Raw genomic sequence first — 15,903 nt, forward strand, 5'->3', positions numbered from 1 at the left:
TGAGTGAAGTTTTCTGAGGAGAGATTACACCCTGAGACATCTCCCTGGGATGATGGCTGGCGGAGGAGGGGTGTGGCAGTCGGGTGTCCCCGAACCTCTGCTGATTCAGCTTGGGAGCCACAGGTCTCCCCCTTACACCCTTGCAGCCTGCCTCAAGACCTCAGTGGGTCTGACTGTGCAGGGGATGGCCTAGGAACAGGAGGTGGCAGAGGTCTGAGTGTTCCACCCCAAAGCACAGCCAAAGGGGAAGGGGGCTTTTGCAACCAAGTGGTTTTTGTTTTTGTTCTGTTTTTTTGGTAACAGCTTTACTGAGGTATATTTTACATTCACCTATTCAAAATTCACCTACTTCGAGTGTACAATTCAATGATTTTTAGTAATTTTACTGAGTGGTGCAACCATCACTGTAAATCAGTTTTAGAGCATTTCCATCCCCCCATAAGAGTCCTCTGTCTGATTCAGAGGTGAATGGTGGTAACTCAGGCACACTGACCCATTTGGTACAATACCTACTGCAGCTACTGACAAGGGATCGATCAGGTGTATTTTCCTCTGTTCCCTCAGCATCCTCTGGGGAGATGCTTGTAGAAACAGCAATCTAGAGGGACCCAGATTCCAGGCAGGATGTTGCCACTGCTGAGCAGCCTGTCACTCAGCATTCTCAAGACTCAGCTCCCACACCAGAAACACACAAGCAATAATCCCTTCCCTGCCTACCTCCCAGGTTCCAGGGTGACAAAGCAAGAGAACTCCATAAACTGACTCAAGGGAGCATCACTGTTTTTTCAGGTGTCAGAAGTATGTCAGTCATAGAAGGGAAGAGAATCCAGAGGCCCTGATTGTCTCCACTAATTCATTGAGAATCACAGCCCTCTGGCCAGCACTGAGTTCTCATTAGGCCAGCAGGACACCTCCGCTTGAGGAGAGTGGCCTGACTTAGGGACAGAATGGAGAGGGAAGGGGAGGAAAACTCCGTCAGAGGGGGAGGCAGTCTCTTCCATGGGCAGTGGTGGAGCCCTCACTCCTTGGCCTCCTTCTCCCAGGACTGTGTCTGGCTGCCTCTAAGAAAAGTGTTCGATGGTGCACCACATCACCAGCAGAGTCGTCAAAATGTGCCCAATGGCAACGGAGGATGAAAAAAGTGCGTGGTCCCTCTGTCACCTGCGTAAAGAAGACATCTCGCTTTGAATGCATCCAGGCCATCTCGGTAAGTCCAGGCTGCAGTTTGGGTGGGACCAGACTGAAAGGAAGGGAAAGGAGAAGAGAGCAGTGGAAAATGTGCTCTTCCCACTCCCTCTCCTGTTCTTCCTGGGCACCTGTAAGCTGGGAACAGTCCTCTCTCACAGGACACAATGCTATTTTGAAAGCAGAAATTAACATTCTAAAGTGGAGAGACTGTGTGTAGGGAAACCGGGATCGCCACATAAATTGTGAGTAACAACTGTGCAAAAAATGCCAGAGATCCAGTCGTACTGGGTGAATATGTGACACTGGCAAAAGTCAAGGGGACTCTGAAAGGTAAAACCTCCAGAAGATCGTGACCTCTAATAATTAGAGAAATAAACCCAGCCCATCATAGTCAGCACATCACATCTCTGGGGCAGGGCCTGCCAGGGAACATGGCATTGGAAAGGCATTTGTCCAAGACATTCGCGGAGAGAAAAGGGAATCATGACTTGTGGATGATTTCAGGTTCCTTTTGTTTTTTGAGATATAAGATCTACTGAAATAATTTTTACTCATTCACTTGACAACTTTGTTATGTGTTTGCCGTGTGCCATGATTGTGCGTACTCAACTCTAGTGCAGAGTGGGTGATTTGTGTAAAAGTTTCTATTACTATCTAGGGTTATTGGAACGGTACTTGGGGGTGGGGAATCTAGTTTGAACAATATTCTAGGCTATTATTTTATCACTATGGCCTGTGGACAAGCAGCACCAGCATTTCCTGATGGTTTTAAATGCAGATTTCTAGGCCCTGTTCTAACCTGTTCAATATCTGTGAATAAGGTCTCAAAATCTGCCTTTTTAATAAGAGCCCCATTTGAAGCCAGTACTACATACCATACATCAGAGTAAAGTTGAGATAGATTAAATGATTAGAAATAAAATGTGTATTATTGAACAGCCAGGGAGACAGGCTGACTAGCAAAATTACAGAGGGAAGAGAAATCTCTTAGCTTTTCAGCAATGAACTAAATCATGAAGTAAACTGACAGATTTTAAAATATGAAACATTTCACTTGCAGCTATTAAAAACATTTAAACAAAAAAATTTAGAAAGCACTAGAGGAAGAAGTGACCCCCCCCCCCGACAAGTGACTGCTATGCACACCCTGTAAAGAACTGATTCAAACTGGTCAGAAGTGTGGGATCACATAAGAAAAACAACAGGAGCAGTGGGTGTTCATAATTAATAAAAATACTTGAGAAATATTCCTCTTAATAATCAAGAGAAATGCAAATCTCAGCAAATTGTTAGTACTTGCATTTTCTCAAGTAACAACACTTAATAAAATGAAAGCCTGTCCCACTGGTGATTCTGCAATGAAACTGATCCTCACAGTGGATGGCGTTCTAAACTGGCTTTCAGAACCTTCTGGAAAGCAGAATGGCAATGACAGCCAGGACCTTGACCATAAAATGTTCATTGTCTGGGTGATCCCACCCTCAGATGCTTATCCCAAGGCAACAGGTCATCAGAAGGGAAAAAAGTTATGAGAACAAAGCTGTCCACAAAAGTATAGTTTTAAAAAGTCAGAAGTAACCCAAGTGCTGAACTTTGAGGGGGAATTTTTAAATTTTAATTTAATAAATTATGGAACAGCCACATTATAATAAAATATCATGAAGTCAATAAAATTGATAAAGGCTCTACAGAAGGGAGAAACCATAGGCAGCTTTAGATGACTTGAGCAGTCCACAAAATATGATCCGTACCTGATTGCAGATGTAAGAAAGAGGTAGGCATGTGAGAAGTAATACGCCAAAGGGGATGAACATGGTTTATTGTGATAATTTTAAGTTCTATTAATAGTTAAACTTTCTATTCAATAAGCAAGAACTTAAAAGAAATAAATACAGAGCAAAACCAGGGGAGGAAGCATCTCCAACAACTTTTGATACAAGTGATTATTAAGGGTGAGATTCGGGGAGTGATCTAAGGCAATCCTCCAACCTCAGGAGGTAAAGCAGTAGGGCTGGGGCTCATCACCCAGAAATTGGCTCCCTGGACTCGTGCCACCTCTCAAGGCACCTGAGTGGGCATGTTTGAAAGCTGCCCCTCTGGAAGAGCCTTCCAGCCATGGAGGCTTCTGGCGTCCTGCAATTCACTTGTCTGGCTTAGGGTAGGTTTTCTCCTGAAGCCCATCTGGCCTCTGCTTTCAGACAGAAAAGGCAGATGCTGTGACCCTTGACGGTGGTTTGGTGTATGACGCAGGCCTGGACCCCTACAAGCTGCGGCCGATAGCGGCAGAGGTCTATGGGACAGAAAACAGTGAGTTCTCCATGGGGACCCAGAAGCTAGTGTGGCCTTGGCCTGGGCCCTGGGCTCCTTGGAGTCAGATTGGATGAAGCACAGAGCTGGGGTCTCAGACAGCATCACACTTGCAAGGGACGGAATCCCTGGGCTCTTTGGGCCAGATGCTGACCCACTGGGGGAGGACATGCATGCACGCTCCCTGGGGAAACAGCAGGCTCTGGGCTGCTGTGGACCAGATGAAACGCCAGTACATGGTCCCCTTCCCACGAGGGGCTTGGTCAGGGTGGGCTGCTTCTGTCCCTCCGGTCTAGGTTACGAGCTCTCGATTCCCTCTGCCCCTTTGCAGATCCCCAAACCCACTATTATGCCGTTGCCATTGCCAAAAAGGGCACCAACTTTCAGCTGAACCAGCTACAAGGCCTGAAGTCCTGCCATACCGGCCTTGGCAGGTCTGCTGGGTGGAACATCCCTATGGGGCTACTTCGTCCATTCTTGGACTGGACAGGGCCTCCTGAGCCCCTCCAGAAAGGTAAGATGGTTAGAGAATTGGGGATGATCTCAGGCTGGGGTCTCCACTCCAGTGGCACATACACAAATCACTTTGATATCACCCAGGTGAACATATGGGATGAATCCAAGGTGGGAGTGAGTTTAACCTCCATGAAACCTGCACGAAACCTGCACAAAACCTGCACGAAACCTGCATGGTCAGGGTCTACCGCACTGGCAGCCCTGGGAGATGCAGCTGAGTCTGCTATCAGCCAAGATGCATCTCTCTGAGTTCCTAGCTTTGCAAAGGCTGTCAGGCAGGGGGCAGAGGGAGCAGCAATCTGCCCACGGGAGCACACACTGGGAGGTGCCACTGGCTGTGACTCAGCTGGCTCACACTCTGGTCTATTTCTGTCGGTTCAACAGCTGTGGCCAAATTCTTCTCTGCCAGCTGTGTTCCCTGCGTGGATGGAAAAGAGTACCCCAACCTGTGTCAGCTGTGTGCAGGGACGGGGGAAAATAAATGTGCCTGCTCCTCCCAGGAACCATATTTTGGCTACTCTGGTGCCTTCAAGTGAGTGAGACTGTCCTCTTCTCCCCAGTGGCCCACATTTCCTCAAGCTAGGAGGCCCTTTCTCTGGTACCAAGTAGAGCTCAATCTGTTAGTAGGGACCACTGAGGAAGTCCAGTTCTCCTACTGCTGTGCAGACAGAGAAACTGAGTCCGAAGAGGGTGCTGCCTTTGCCCAGCGCACGTTCCCCTCCAGCCCCCCAGGCCCCACATGTGCCCCCTCACCTCTGCACCAGCCCCACAAGCAGTCACCTCCGGCAGTGGCCCCTTCTGTCTTCCCAGAGAACCCTGAATCTGACGTTGTCCTGGGTTCCTCCTGCTGACTTCTGTCCCCTCCCTAACCACAGAGGGACTCAAAGAGTCTTGTAACGAGAAAACCTGTCCCAGGCTTCTGGTGGGGCAGGACAGCCTGGCCTCTCCTGGCTCCGGGAGGCAGGGACCTCCGCACCCTCTTCCCCCCCCCCCCCCCCCGTGCTGAGGCTGATGCTGCTCCTTGTCCCCCATCTGCCTCCCGGACTCGAGCATTTTGCTAAGGGAGGCCTCCCGGCTTCTCTGCTGGCCTGGGAACGTCTATCACTTAGTCCTGGGAGGAAAAACCACACGGCCAAGGACATCACTTTTACCCTCTGGTGTAAAGGCTTCAAAACTTTTTTACCTGGAAAGACTAAGTTTTGCCCTCTCAGTCCTTAAAGCAGGAAGTGGGGGTCTCTGGACAACACCCGAGCCCTTGTTCCTCAGAATGTACCTGCAGGTGACTTCTGCCGCCTTGCTGGGAGGATGCCCCAAAGCCTCAGGGCCCTGCCCTCTGCAGGCCAGGCACCCACAGAAGACAAGCCCCAGGGCCCTGCTCCCCAGGGAGGCAGGAGGAAGGAGTCAAGGGGAGCTGCTTCATGCCAGCCTATCTGGTGCTTTCTCATCCCGCAGGTGTCTGCAAGATGGGGCTGGAGATGTGGCTTTTGTCAAGGACAGTACAGTGTTTGGTAAGAGGAGGGAGAAGTGCCATGGGTACTGCCTCTGTTTATTTTATTTTATCATCATTCCAAGCATTCAGCCAATTTGACTCCTCGCTTCCTGGCACACGATTATCCTTACAGGGCACAGCTCTTATTTTATGTTATTTCATATTTTAAACAATCAGTTTTCTTCAAATCTCTCATGCCCACTGTCTTTCTCTTCCCCCTCATAGACACCCATGCCATGGTACTTGCCATGTGTCCTCTGAGATATATGTGGTCTTGCAAAATGTACAGTGCTGGTTTGTGCTTCTGGGTTCTAAACTCACAGAAGCTTTATTGGTCATTATTGATCATTATTGATCAAGATGTGGCTGAGGTTTTCCACTCAGCATTTTGTTTTGGAGATTTAGCCACATTATTGTCCGTGTCTGGTTCAGTGGTTCTAACAGATGCTCCAAGGAAAGCACTCATCACGTTTTATTATCTATCATCCTACGATGGAGTAGGTCATCCTTTCATTCCACTCTGTCACAAACAGCTCCAGGACTCAGGTCCTCGTGTGCATCCCCACTCCTGCAGGAGAAGGTCCGCGAGAGACCACACACTGAAGCACTATTGCTAGGTGTGCACAGGATGAACACAATTTACCAAGCCCACCAGAGACACCCCCAACACGTTCCCTACAAGACCACTAGACAGAGGGCAACATATTCCACCCAGACCACCAGAGACAGGCCCTACACACTCACCAAGGACCAAAAGGTCACTCTGCAGAATTACACTCCCACCAGCACTTGACAAGAATTCTCATTTTCCCACAATTTTAATTTTGGGTATTTATTGACTTTTATATTTTTTGTCCAAATTATTGTAGAGCAATAGATATGTCAGTGTTGGTTTATTTTGCATTTTTCTGGCAGCTAGTGAGTCTGTTCATCTCAATACATTTGCTAGTAATTTGGGCTTCACTTTCTTCTTGTATAATCTTTGACTGTTTTTCTATTGATTTTCATGACTGTTTCTTCGTGATTTTGATTCAAGGATAGGCATTCCTTCTCTCTAGATATTTAGCCATTGTTGGTTCTAGACTTTAGGAAAATCTTTTCTCAGTCAAGAAAATCTGTCAGTAGCACCCTTTGTTGAAGTCCTTGATATTGATAAGGTTAAATCAGTCAGCTTTGCCATGTTGGTTTGTGTTTTGGGGGTCTTTCAAAGATGCCCTCAACTCCCAAACCATAAAGATTTTCTACAACAGACTCCCCTCCCCAACATACATTTGTTCATATGTCCTGGGAAGTTAGGTATGGATCCAGCTTCAGCATTTTCCCCCTTTATAGTCAGACCTTTTCCCTTACAATAACAACTATAAAAAAAAAATTCCACCTTTTTCCTGCTAATCTGTGGAACCAAGTATACATCAAGCTTGTTTATAGTCATGGATCCATTTTGGAGTTAGTTAGTTTCATCGGTCTATTTGTATTTGTATGCTTTTATTATTCTGGCTTGTAGTGGTTCTTCACAGCTTGTGGAGGCAGCAAAAGAGCCTTCCCCCCAACACTTTGCTACTTATTTTCAAAAACTTTGAACAAAAAATTTTAGAATTATTTTGTTGAACTTCTAAAAGCATTATACTCTAATTCAGAGTTGTATTGAATTTAAACTGGCCCATGAAAAATTGCCATATTTATGTCAAACTGTCCAACTCCTGATCATGATAAATCTCTCCTTTTCGACCTCTTTTTAGGTCCTTTCTTAGAACTTAACATTTTTCTCTTGGTCTCCTACGTTTTTAATAAGACTAATTATCAGCTATTTAATGGTTTTAGTTGCTATTATGGTATCTTATATGCTGTATTAGTTTCTGTTTGGTTATTGTTAATGAGGACAACACTTGCCTTGTTCCTGATTTTGAAGTGAATGTTTAAATGTTCTTCTTTTAGTGTGATTTTGCTGTAGATATTTTGATAAGTGGCATTTCTCAAGTTCATTATTTATACCTTTTGCCTAGTTCTCTGTATTACTAGTTTTCTGAGACAAAAAAAAATCACAAATATATGAACACATAAATGAACATATAAATGCTTTTACTGAACCTATTAAGATTAAGGTGATTTCATGGTTTTCCTTTAATCCATTCATGTCGTGAATTACTTTAGCTTCTTTGATGTTCAACCTTTTTTTGTTGTTGTTGTTGTTAATGGAACAAACTGATAAACCTTAATTCTGATCTGTTAGTTTTTTAAATACTCTGTTATGTTGAGTTAGCTATTTTATTTATTCTTTCCAGAGATGTGGGTAAGGCAGCACCCCCCTGACTGGCCCCCTGTGCTTGTCTCCACCATGTGACCCTTTTCTAGGTGGGGTTATTGTGGAAACAGATGCATCTGGTTCAGCCTGGGCTTGCCGAGCAGGAGTTGCAACAACCCCAGGGCCCATATGATCCAATCAGAGGAACACTGGGCTGACCCCTAAGGCTTTCTGGGCACTGTCTTCACCTTTCTGAATGTTCTGGAGCAATCCACTGCCTTTCTGACCCCTAGTTTTATCAGTTTTGTAAGATGTCTCCTCCAGCTCAAAATTCTGTGGGGAAAGGGGAACAACAGCTCGTGGCTACTCCCTGGAGTGGGCTCATCTGAGCTCCCCTCCACCTCCCCCTTTTCCCTAGAGAGCCTGCCAGCGAAGGCGGACAGGGACCAGTATGAGCTGCTCTGCCCAAACAATACTCGGAAACCAGTGGATGCATTCCAGGAGTGTCATCTAGCCCGGGTCCCTTCTCATGCTGTTGTGGCCCGAAGTGTGAATGGCAAGGAGGACTTGATCTGGAAACTTCTCGTCAAGGCACAGGTAGCCCTACCCCTAGTAACCCTACTTGCTTGGATTTGGTGGGGGGCAGTTTCCTTCCCTAACTTCCTGCCACACTAGGAGTCCTTCTGTAGCCTCACTGCACAGGAGTTTATAGATTCAGTGGCCTGCCTGTCCAGGCTGTCCTCTGGACAGCAGGAACAATGAAGCCCTTTCTAGCATTACTGACTGGCAGTGTCGCATAGGGTGGAGCAGAAGCAGGGGGAGGACAATGCGTTCTTCTCTGGACTCTAATGTGCCTGGACTCCAGCAACTTTCTAAAGATTAAGCCATATGTGAGCTATGTCATAGGGATGACATGAGTCCCTCTATAGCAGGAAGTCAACCATGGTTTCTGCTCTCAGAATCACCCCTAAGTTCCAGATGCTCTATTTCAACATCGTGTTTTTGTTTCCTGTTTACCACTAATATCATGATTCTATTTTTCCTTAATTAGGAAAAGTTTGGAAGAGGCAAGCCATCAGCATTCCAGCTCTTTGGCTCTCCTGCTGGGCAGAAGGACCTGCTGTTCAAAGACTCTGCCCTTGGGTTGTTGAGGATCCCCTCAAAGATAGATTCTGGGCTGTACCTGGGCTCCAACTACATCACTGCCATCCGAGGCCTGAGGGAAAGTAAGTGAGGACCAGGCAGGCCCTGAGGGCAGGCTAGTGTGGGTGGTGAGCCATGGGTGAGGCCTTCTAGGATTACACCCTCCCCACAACTGCCATGGGCAGCATGGCCCTGCTCTGTCGTGGTCACTTGGCCATATTATGGCCACTGGAGGCTTCACCATGGTAGGTTTGATGCAGGTGTGTCTTCTGTGGACCAAGTCAGGTGAAAAGTGCCTCCAAAGGAATGTGCCACCTCCTCATTAATACTGCCTCGTGTTCCTGCGTGCATCAGTCTTCCCAGCCCTGACAGAAAAGTCAGTTTGCCTCCTGTGAATGAGAAGTATGAACATGAACTAAGAGAGCCAGGGCCGCTTCTGGGACATATCCAGAGACCTGGTGGGACAAAGCCCAGTGCTTGGACCCTGAGCTTGGCTGGGGACATCACAGTGAGCCAGCTCAGTCATGGTTCTTTCTCCACTGGAGGCTTCTGGTGGAGTCTGGGTGAACTAGGAGGCTGCCCTGTTGTTAGTGGTGGTGATTGCTGGCCTTGAAGGAGGTCGGGGGTGGGTTCAAGTTCCCCTAGGCCATCTCTTGGAGCTGCCACTGTCTCTCTGTCCTGGAGTTTTTATCCCTTGGGACCCAGTTATTAGACAAATCATTACGCTAAGGCGTGGGTAGATTAGAAGCCGCGGAAGCCTCCAAAGGAACGGAAATGAGACACAATGGGGGCTATGCCTGAAGAAGGGGTTGGGGAGCTCAGTGGAGGGAGAGCCGGGCAGGTGGAGGGAAAGAGGAGCAAGTGTCCGACTCCACTCTTTCCTGGAGGAGGTAGCTCCTGTCCAAGGAGGGTAGGGGCAGGAAGGGCACTCTGAGTGAGCCCGGGCTCCAGGGAGGACGGCGGGCCTGAGTGACCCTCGCTGGGCTCAAGACCCCCGCCGACCGCTGTGTCCCTCGGCAGCGGCGGCGGAGGTGGAGTTGAGGCGCGCGCAGGTCGTGTGGTGCGCGGTGGGCTCCGACGAGCAGCTCAAGTGCCAGGAGTGGAGCCGCCAGAGCAACCAAAGCGTGGTCTGTGCCACGGCCTCCACCACCGAGGACTGCATCGCCCTGGTGCTGGTAGGTGGCCGGCAGCGGGCCTGCGGGCGTCGGTCTGGGTCGGGCAGCGATCCCGGGAGCCGGACATCCAGAGTGGAAGTGAGCGCCTCGAACCCGGGGGCGGGGTCTGCGCGCGCCTGCGCAGTGTGGGACCAGGCACCGCTGTCTGACCTGTTGTGCACTTTTCACTCTTCGGTTTATAAGAACCACTCACGATGAATGCAGGTAATTTGGGAAATATGGAAAGGTGTGTTGTAAAAACAAAAACAAAAAACCACTTGTGGTCTCACAGAGAGATACGGCAGTTAGAGTTTTGCTAATTTCCAACTCCAGGATTTCTCGGGCCGCCCATGCCTAGGCTCACAATAGTACCGGACCGTGCCAGTTCGGTAGTTTGAGTCCTTTCCACTGCACAGTACCTCATAGTCATTTTCCCACGTGAATACCTATTCTTTGAAAACACTTTAAAAATGGTTTTGGGCTATGTTTTATATGGATGTGGCTCAGTTTAGTCATGACCCTATTTCTTTTTGTCCCTTTCTTTTGTTGTTATCAGTAACCTTGTGATGTGCAGCCTTGAACAGAAGTTTCATCCACATCTCCAATTACTTTTAAAACAGTTGTAAAAACAGATTACTACTGGGCCAAAGAGGGTCTTAATGACAATTTTAATGAATCCTTGTTCCAATGCTGGCATGTGGGTTAATTCATTAAAATGGTGAGCCAGTTTAATTGTTTCTTCTCACTTGTTGAATAACTTCTGTATAGCATGTTGTGTGTAGTGCTAACAAGCAGAGACTAGACTTGGCCAGCTGTTCCCATCTGTCTCCTCTCCACTCTTGGGATGCCTCCCTGGTCTAGGAGGGCAGCCCCAGAGTGCTCCAAGGACAGAAAAAGGTTTTGTTTAGAGGACAGAGCAACCTGTACCTGGTCTTTCCACTGGAAACAACAGCATGAGAAGCATGTGGGGCAGGTGGAGAATTAATAGTGCACATACTACTTCCTTTGCGTGCTCAGTTCAAACAATTCTTGCTTGAGTACCTGACAGAAAGCCATTCTCTCAGAACCGTAAAGACCAGCAGGACAAGAAAGAGCCTCACTGTGGTGCTGGTGATATGCTTTGTCTTGGCAGAAAGGAGAAGCTGATGCTTTGAGCTTGGATGGAGGATATATCTACATTGCGGGCAAGTGTGGCTTGGTGCCTGTCCTGGCAGAGAGCCAACGTAAGTGGGGAAGTGTCCTTTCTGGTTTATTCCCTCTGGGCTTTGGGGTCAGGGTAGGGAGGAATAACCCTACTCAGTGGGTCCAGGTGGAGGAATGGATTCGAACAAATAAAGATGGATGGTTACCTTCAAACAGGACAATCTGGGGACAGAATAGAGGAAAGGGGCTGTGTTACCCACACAGAATATTATAGTAAGAACTAACAAAACCCAGGTTGGCTTCTTCTTCTTAATTAAAAAAAGATTTTAGAAAAATATAATATAGATACAGAAAAGTGCACATAAGTGTATGACTCAAGGACATTTCACAACCTGGCACATCTCACTGCACTAGTGCCCAGATCAGGACACAGCAGATTTCACAGTTCCCCTTGTGTCTTCCTGCCACCAGCCCTCTTTCTCTAACAAGGGTAATGACTCCTGACTTCAAATAGCACAGATCAGTTCTGCCTGTTTTTGAACTTTAGGTAAAGGAGTTGCACAGGTGCTTTTTCAAATGGCTTTTGCTGAGCATTATATCTCGTTGATATGTAGTATCCTATTGTGTGACTCTATGGCAGTTATTTATTCTACTGTGGATGAGCATTTGGGTAATTTCCAGTTGGTGGCTATTGTAAGTCATGCTGTTATGAATGTCTGTGAACACATATATGCATTTCTGTTGCTTGGAACTGCTGGGATGGTCTCTTTGGACTTGATTCTGCATTGTTGAGACTTAAAAGTTTATGATTTCTCAGACGGAGAAAGACAAATGCCTTCTGATTTCACTCATATGTGGAATAAAAAAAAAAAAAAAAACACCAAACCACATCAAACACAGATTCAGGGAATAGAATCCTGGAGACAGGGGAAGGAGGGTGGGGGGAGAGTGAAATGGGTAAAGGTGGTCAGCTGTATGTGATGGATGGAAACTAAACTTTTGGTGGTGACACGCTTTAGGGTATATAGAAGTCAAAATAGAACGTCGTACACATGAAATATATATAATGTTATAAACCAATGTTGCCTATTTGAACAAAATGCTCTTCTAATAGAACAACACCTATGGGTTCACATTATCCATCACATGAAATGCAAGTGATGAGACTTTTCCAAAGGAGAAGCCTGTTAATGAGTCTGAAGGCATGGATGGGGCGTGCTGAAGAGACATAAAAAAATGCTTCTTTATCCTTGGCCTCTCAAAATGGAGCTAGAGGAAGCCAGGCAGGTGGGACATGGTACCCCTCACCTCCAAAAGGCGAGGATGAGGTAGGAAGGAGTCCTTTGATTGCAAGTGACACAAACCCACTGCCAAGTGGCTTAAACAGAAAAGATAGTTGATTGGTTTATGTGGTGATAGAAATGTCCAGAAGTTTCAGCAGTTGCCCCCGGGCACATCCCGAGACATGTATGAAGATGTCAGTGGCAACACTGGAAGCAATGAACTTAGGAGCCCAAACTCAGCTCAACAAGTTACAGACAGTAAAGCGATTTGAACTTTAAAACACAGTATTGGGTTGAAAACAAAAAAAGGGAAGAAACTCAGTGAAGCCTATAGTACAGTGGCATTTATTTATATTGAAAACACATATACAAACTGAGTCACTGCTGTACACCTGAAACTAACATTCTAGATCAACTACACTTCAATAAAAAATAAGAATTAAAAAATCCCCACATGTACACAAAACTATGCCAATATACGTTGATTTGTGGGTGCCTTTGATAAATATATAAACACCTTAAAGAAGTGTTTAGTGACATTTTGCTTGTCTTTATTTCTTCAGAATCCCCCGAAAGCAGTGGCTTAGATTGTGTGCATCGACCGGTAAAAGGTGAGTTGGAAGTGGTCACTTTCAGGGGCAACTGTAAGTCCTTGTTGCTGGAGGAGGAGGTGGTAGGAACTTAAAAAAACCTGCACAGAAAGAGATGCAGCCGAAGCTATAAGTTCTTTTGCAGATGTGAATAATTCAGCAAGGAGTAACTAATTAAGTTTATATGGACCCTCACAGATGGCAGAGAAATTTCAGAGTTCCTCATTGTGTCGTGGTTATGGGGAAGGAGGGGTGATACATCTCCGTCTCGTATGGTTGAGGAAACAGTGCCCCAGGTCTCACTCACACCCATAGAGAAGACTGTGGCAAATCTTGGTCTGGATTTGTGCTAAATTCCGTGCTCCACCCCAACCCGCTCACAAGAGCTGGTGCTTGTCCAGCTTCAGTCTGCCAGGTTCATGCTATCAGGAGGAGGACTGCACCACCTTGACCCCCTCTCAGCACAGGGAGGTCCTTGGGGACACACCCCCTGCACCCACACAGCACTCAGTCTGTGGGCCGGCATTCCTCTGGCCCGACGCTGTTGGTATATTGCATATTGCAGTTAGTTTATGCACTGTTGGGGTCATGCTTGTTGTTCAGTGTTTGTTGCTTTAGCAGCCTGCATCTAGAATACAATGAATTGCTAGTTTATAACTTAGGAACAGTGTATCGCTGGTCAAGGACTGTCCCCTGAGATCACTGAAAGGATGAGCTTACTATTTCATGTCAGAGCCCAGATCAGTCTCATCTTAACATAGAGCAGCAGCTTAAGCTTTTTGGTGTATCTGATAATGGCCAGTTATCTGGGGGAGTCACTGCCTGGGGATGCTTCTTGACCTGGGTTGGCCTGGGTTGCAGACAAAGCTAAGACTTGCTCTTCTGTTGTCCAAGGGTATCTTGCCGTGGCGGTTGTCAGGAAAGCAAATGACAAGATCACCTGGAATTCTCTGAGAGACAAGAAGTCCTGCCACACCGCCGTGGACAGGACCGCAGGCTGGAACATCCCCATGGGCCTGCTCTTCAAAAATACAGACTCCTGCAGATTTGGTAGGAGTCCTGAGGGAGTCGGGGGTCGGCCGAGCTTGGAGCGGGGTTAGGCTGGGGTTCCCTGTGGAACATGGGGAAGGGGGGAGTGGGGATTTGCAGGCTTCTTGTGGCCCACAGGCCCCTCTCGGTGTAAGCAGGCTCCCGCCGTGGCTGCCTCCTGTCGTGGGTGTACCGCGAGCTTCTCCGCACCACACTTCCCACACCCTGCCTACCCAACTTGAAGGCACAAAACTGGAGCATCCATCAGTGTTTCTGCACCCCAAGAATGGATGCAGGTTCTGAGAAGTATGAAAGTTAATTTTTGCCTCCTAAAGCTCCCAATCTAAATTCCTCCCAGGCAGTGGCTTCCTAAGTTTGGGAAAAGCCACCTGCCCGCCTTCTGAAAGGTAACTTCTGTTCCTAAACAGAACTGACTTCTAACTCCACATGGCAGAGGAAACGGAGTTAGACCTCCAGGCTTCTGGCTCAGGCTGCTGCCGGCGCCTCCTCTCCCTGCCGCACCCCATGCTCACACCCCTCACGTGCGCGACTCCCTACCTGCCGTGGGCCTGGAGACGTGGCGGTGTGTGCCACGTTCTCACCATGGCCCATCTCCTGTGCAGGCGTGTGCTCGAGGGGGGCCCTGCTGCATTTTGAATGGGTCTGTGATCCTGGCTTGGCAGACTTTTCGTGTGGCTCTGCTCCTTACCAGCAGTGCCGGCTGGTGCCACTCTCTCTGACCCCACGGCTGCCTCCAGGCTGTGGGGAAGCTGCCAGGACCATGGTGGGGTGCTCCCAGCCCTCACCCGAGCTTGGCGTGGGGCATGGGCTGCACGAGTCAGATAATGGGTGCTACTTGTTCATCAATGGGGCAGGGCTTTCTTGTCACCTTTATTTCTTCTCTCTTTAACCCGAATTAATCCACATTAAATCCTTACTGTGGGTTAAATCACATGATGGGTTAGTTCAGATTAGCAGCTCCAAGGACAGAAAACCCCCAGTAGATGTTAATAGAAGCTTATTTCTCTCTCACGTGAGTGAAGTCTAGAGGTAGGTTGTCCAGAGATGGTAGAACGATCACATGGTGTCAGGGACCCAGGCTTCAAACGTCTGGCTACTCTGACACATGTGTAGCTTCCATGTTCAAGGTCACCTCATGGCTCATGTCACATCTGGAGGTCCAGTTCCCACTTCTGTATTCCATGTGCAGAATGAAGGAAGGGAAGGAAAAGAAGGGGCAAAAGACATGTGCCAATTTTGTTTTTTGGTGGGGGGAGGGTAGGAGGAGGTAATAAAGTTTATTTATTTTTCCTAATGGAAGTACTGGGTATTGAACCCAGGACCTTGTGCATGCTAAGCATGCACTGTACTGCTGAACTATAGCCTCCCCCCGACCAACTTTTAAGGCTGTTGAGTCACTGGCACCCTAGACTCTCACTTGTATTTCACTAGCAAGTACCTAGCCACGTGGCTTATGAGCCACAGAGCATCTGATGAGGCTCATCTTTGTTCTAAGGGACCAGGAGCCCAGGTAAAAAGCAGTTCTATTACTGAGGAAAAGGGGGAATCAGGTCCTGTGGTAGACAACCAGCAGCTTCTGCTATGATGGCTGTCACGTTCATCAGTTGAGTCCCCAGCTCGAGCTGTGAGGGTGGGACCCTTTGTGCTGTCACAGACTCTCTTCTCCCACCCTAGTTGTGTTTCCTGTCGATGCCTGCAGTCTAAAGTTTTTCTGATTTCTGGTGGGTCCCTCGTTGTTGGTAACATGTTCCTATGTGTGATAGTGACTGTGTTCTATCTGTCTTGGGCAATAGGATGC

The 15,903-nt window shown here is 47.6% G+C and overlaps 1 protein-coding gene across 4 annotated transcripts in view; it reads left to right on the forward strand.

The window, feature by feature from the left end:
• LTF (lactotransferrin) overlaps nt 1-15,903 on the forward strand; it is a 48,193-nt gene that overhangs the window by 24,228 nt on the left and 8,062 nt on the right. For all 4 annotated transcript variants that reach the window (XM_032458685.1, XM_032458686.1, XM_032458683.1 and 1 more), the window contains 11 exons: nt 1,044-1,207; nt 3,387-3,495; nt 3,827-4,009; nt 4,396-4,543; nt 5,464-5,519; nt 8,161-8,339; nt 8,794-8,968; nt 9,906-10,060; nt 11,172-11,262; nt 13,029-13,076; nt 13,950-14,105. In XM_032458685.1, the coding sequence (XP_032314576.1) occupies nt 1,133-1,207; nt 3,387-3,495; nt 3,827-4,009; nt 4,396-4,543; nt 5,464-5,519; nt 8,161-8,339; nt 8,794-8,968; nt 9,906-10,060; nt 11,172-11,262; nt 13,029-13,076; nt 13,950-14,105 (1,375 nt within the window). In that variant the 5' untranslated portion in view covers nt 1,044-1,132. The remainder of the gene's footprint in view (nt 1-1,043; nt 1,208-3,386; nt 3,496-3,826; nt 4,010-4,395; nt 4,544-5,463; nt 5,520-8,160; nt 8,340-8,793; nt 8,969-9,905; nt 10,061-11,171; nt 11,263-13,028; nt 13,077-13,949; nt 14,106-15,903) is intronic.

The sequence above is a fragment of the Camelus ferus genome, chromosome 17 (assembly GCF_009834535.1).
Source record: "Camelus ferus isolate YT-003-E chromosome 17, BCGSAC_Cfer_1.0, whole genome shotgun sequence".
In the NCBI taxonomy this organism is placed as follows: domain Eukaryota; kingdom Metazoa; phylum Chordata; class Mammalia; order Artiodactyla; family Camelidae; genus Camelus; species Camelus ferus.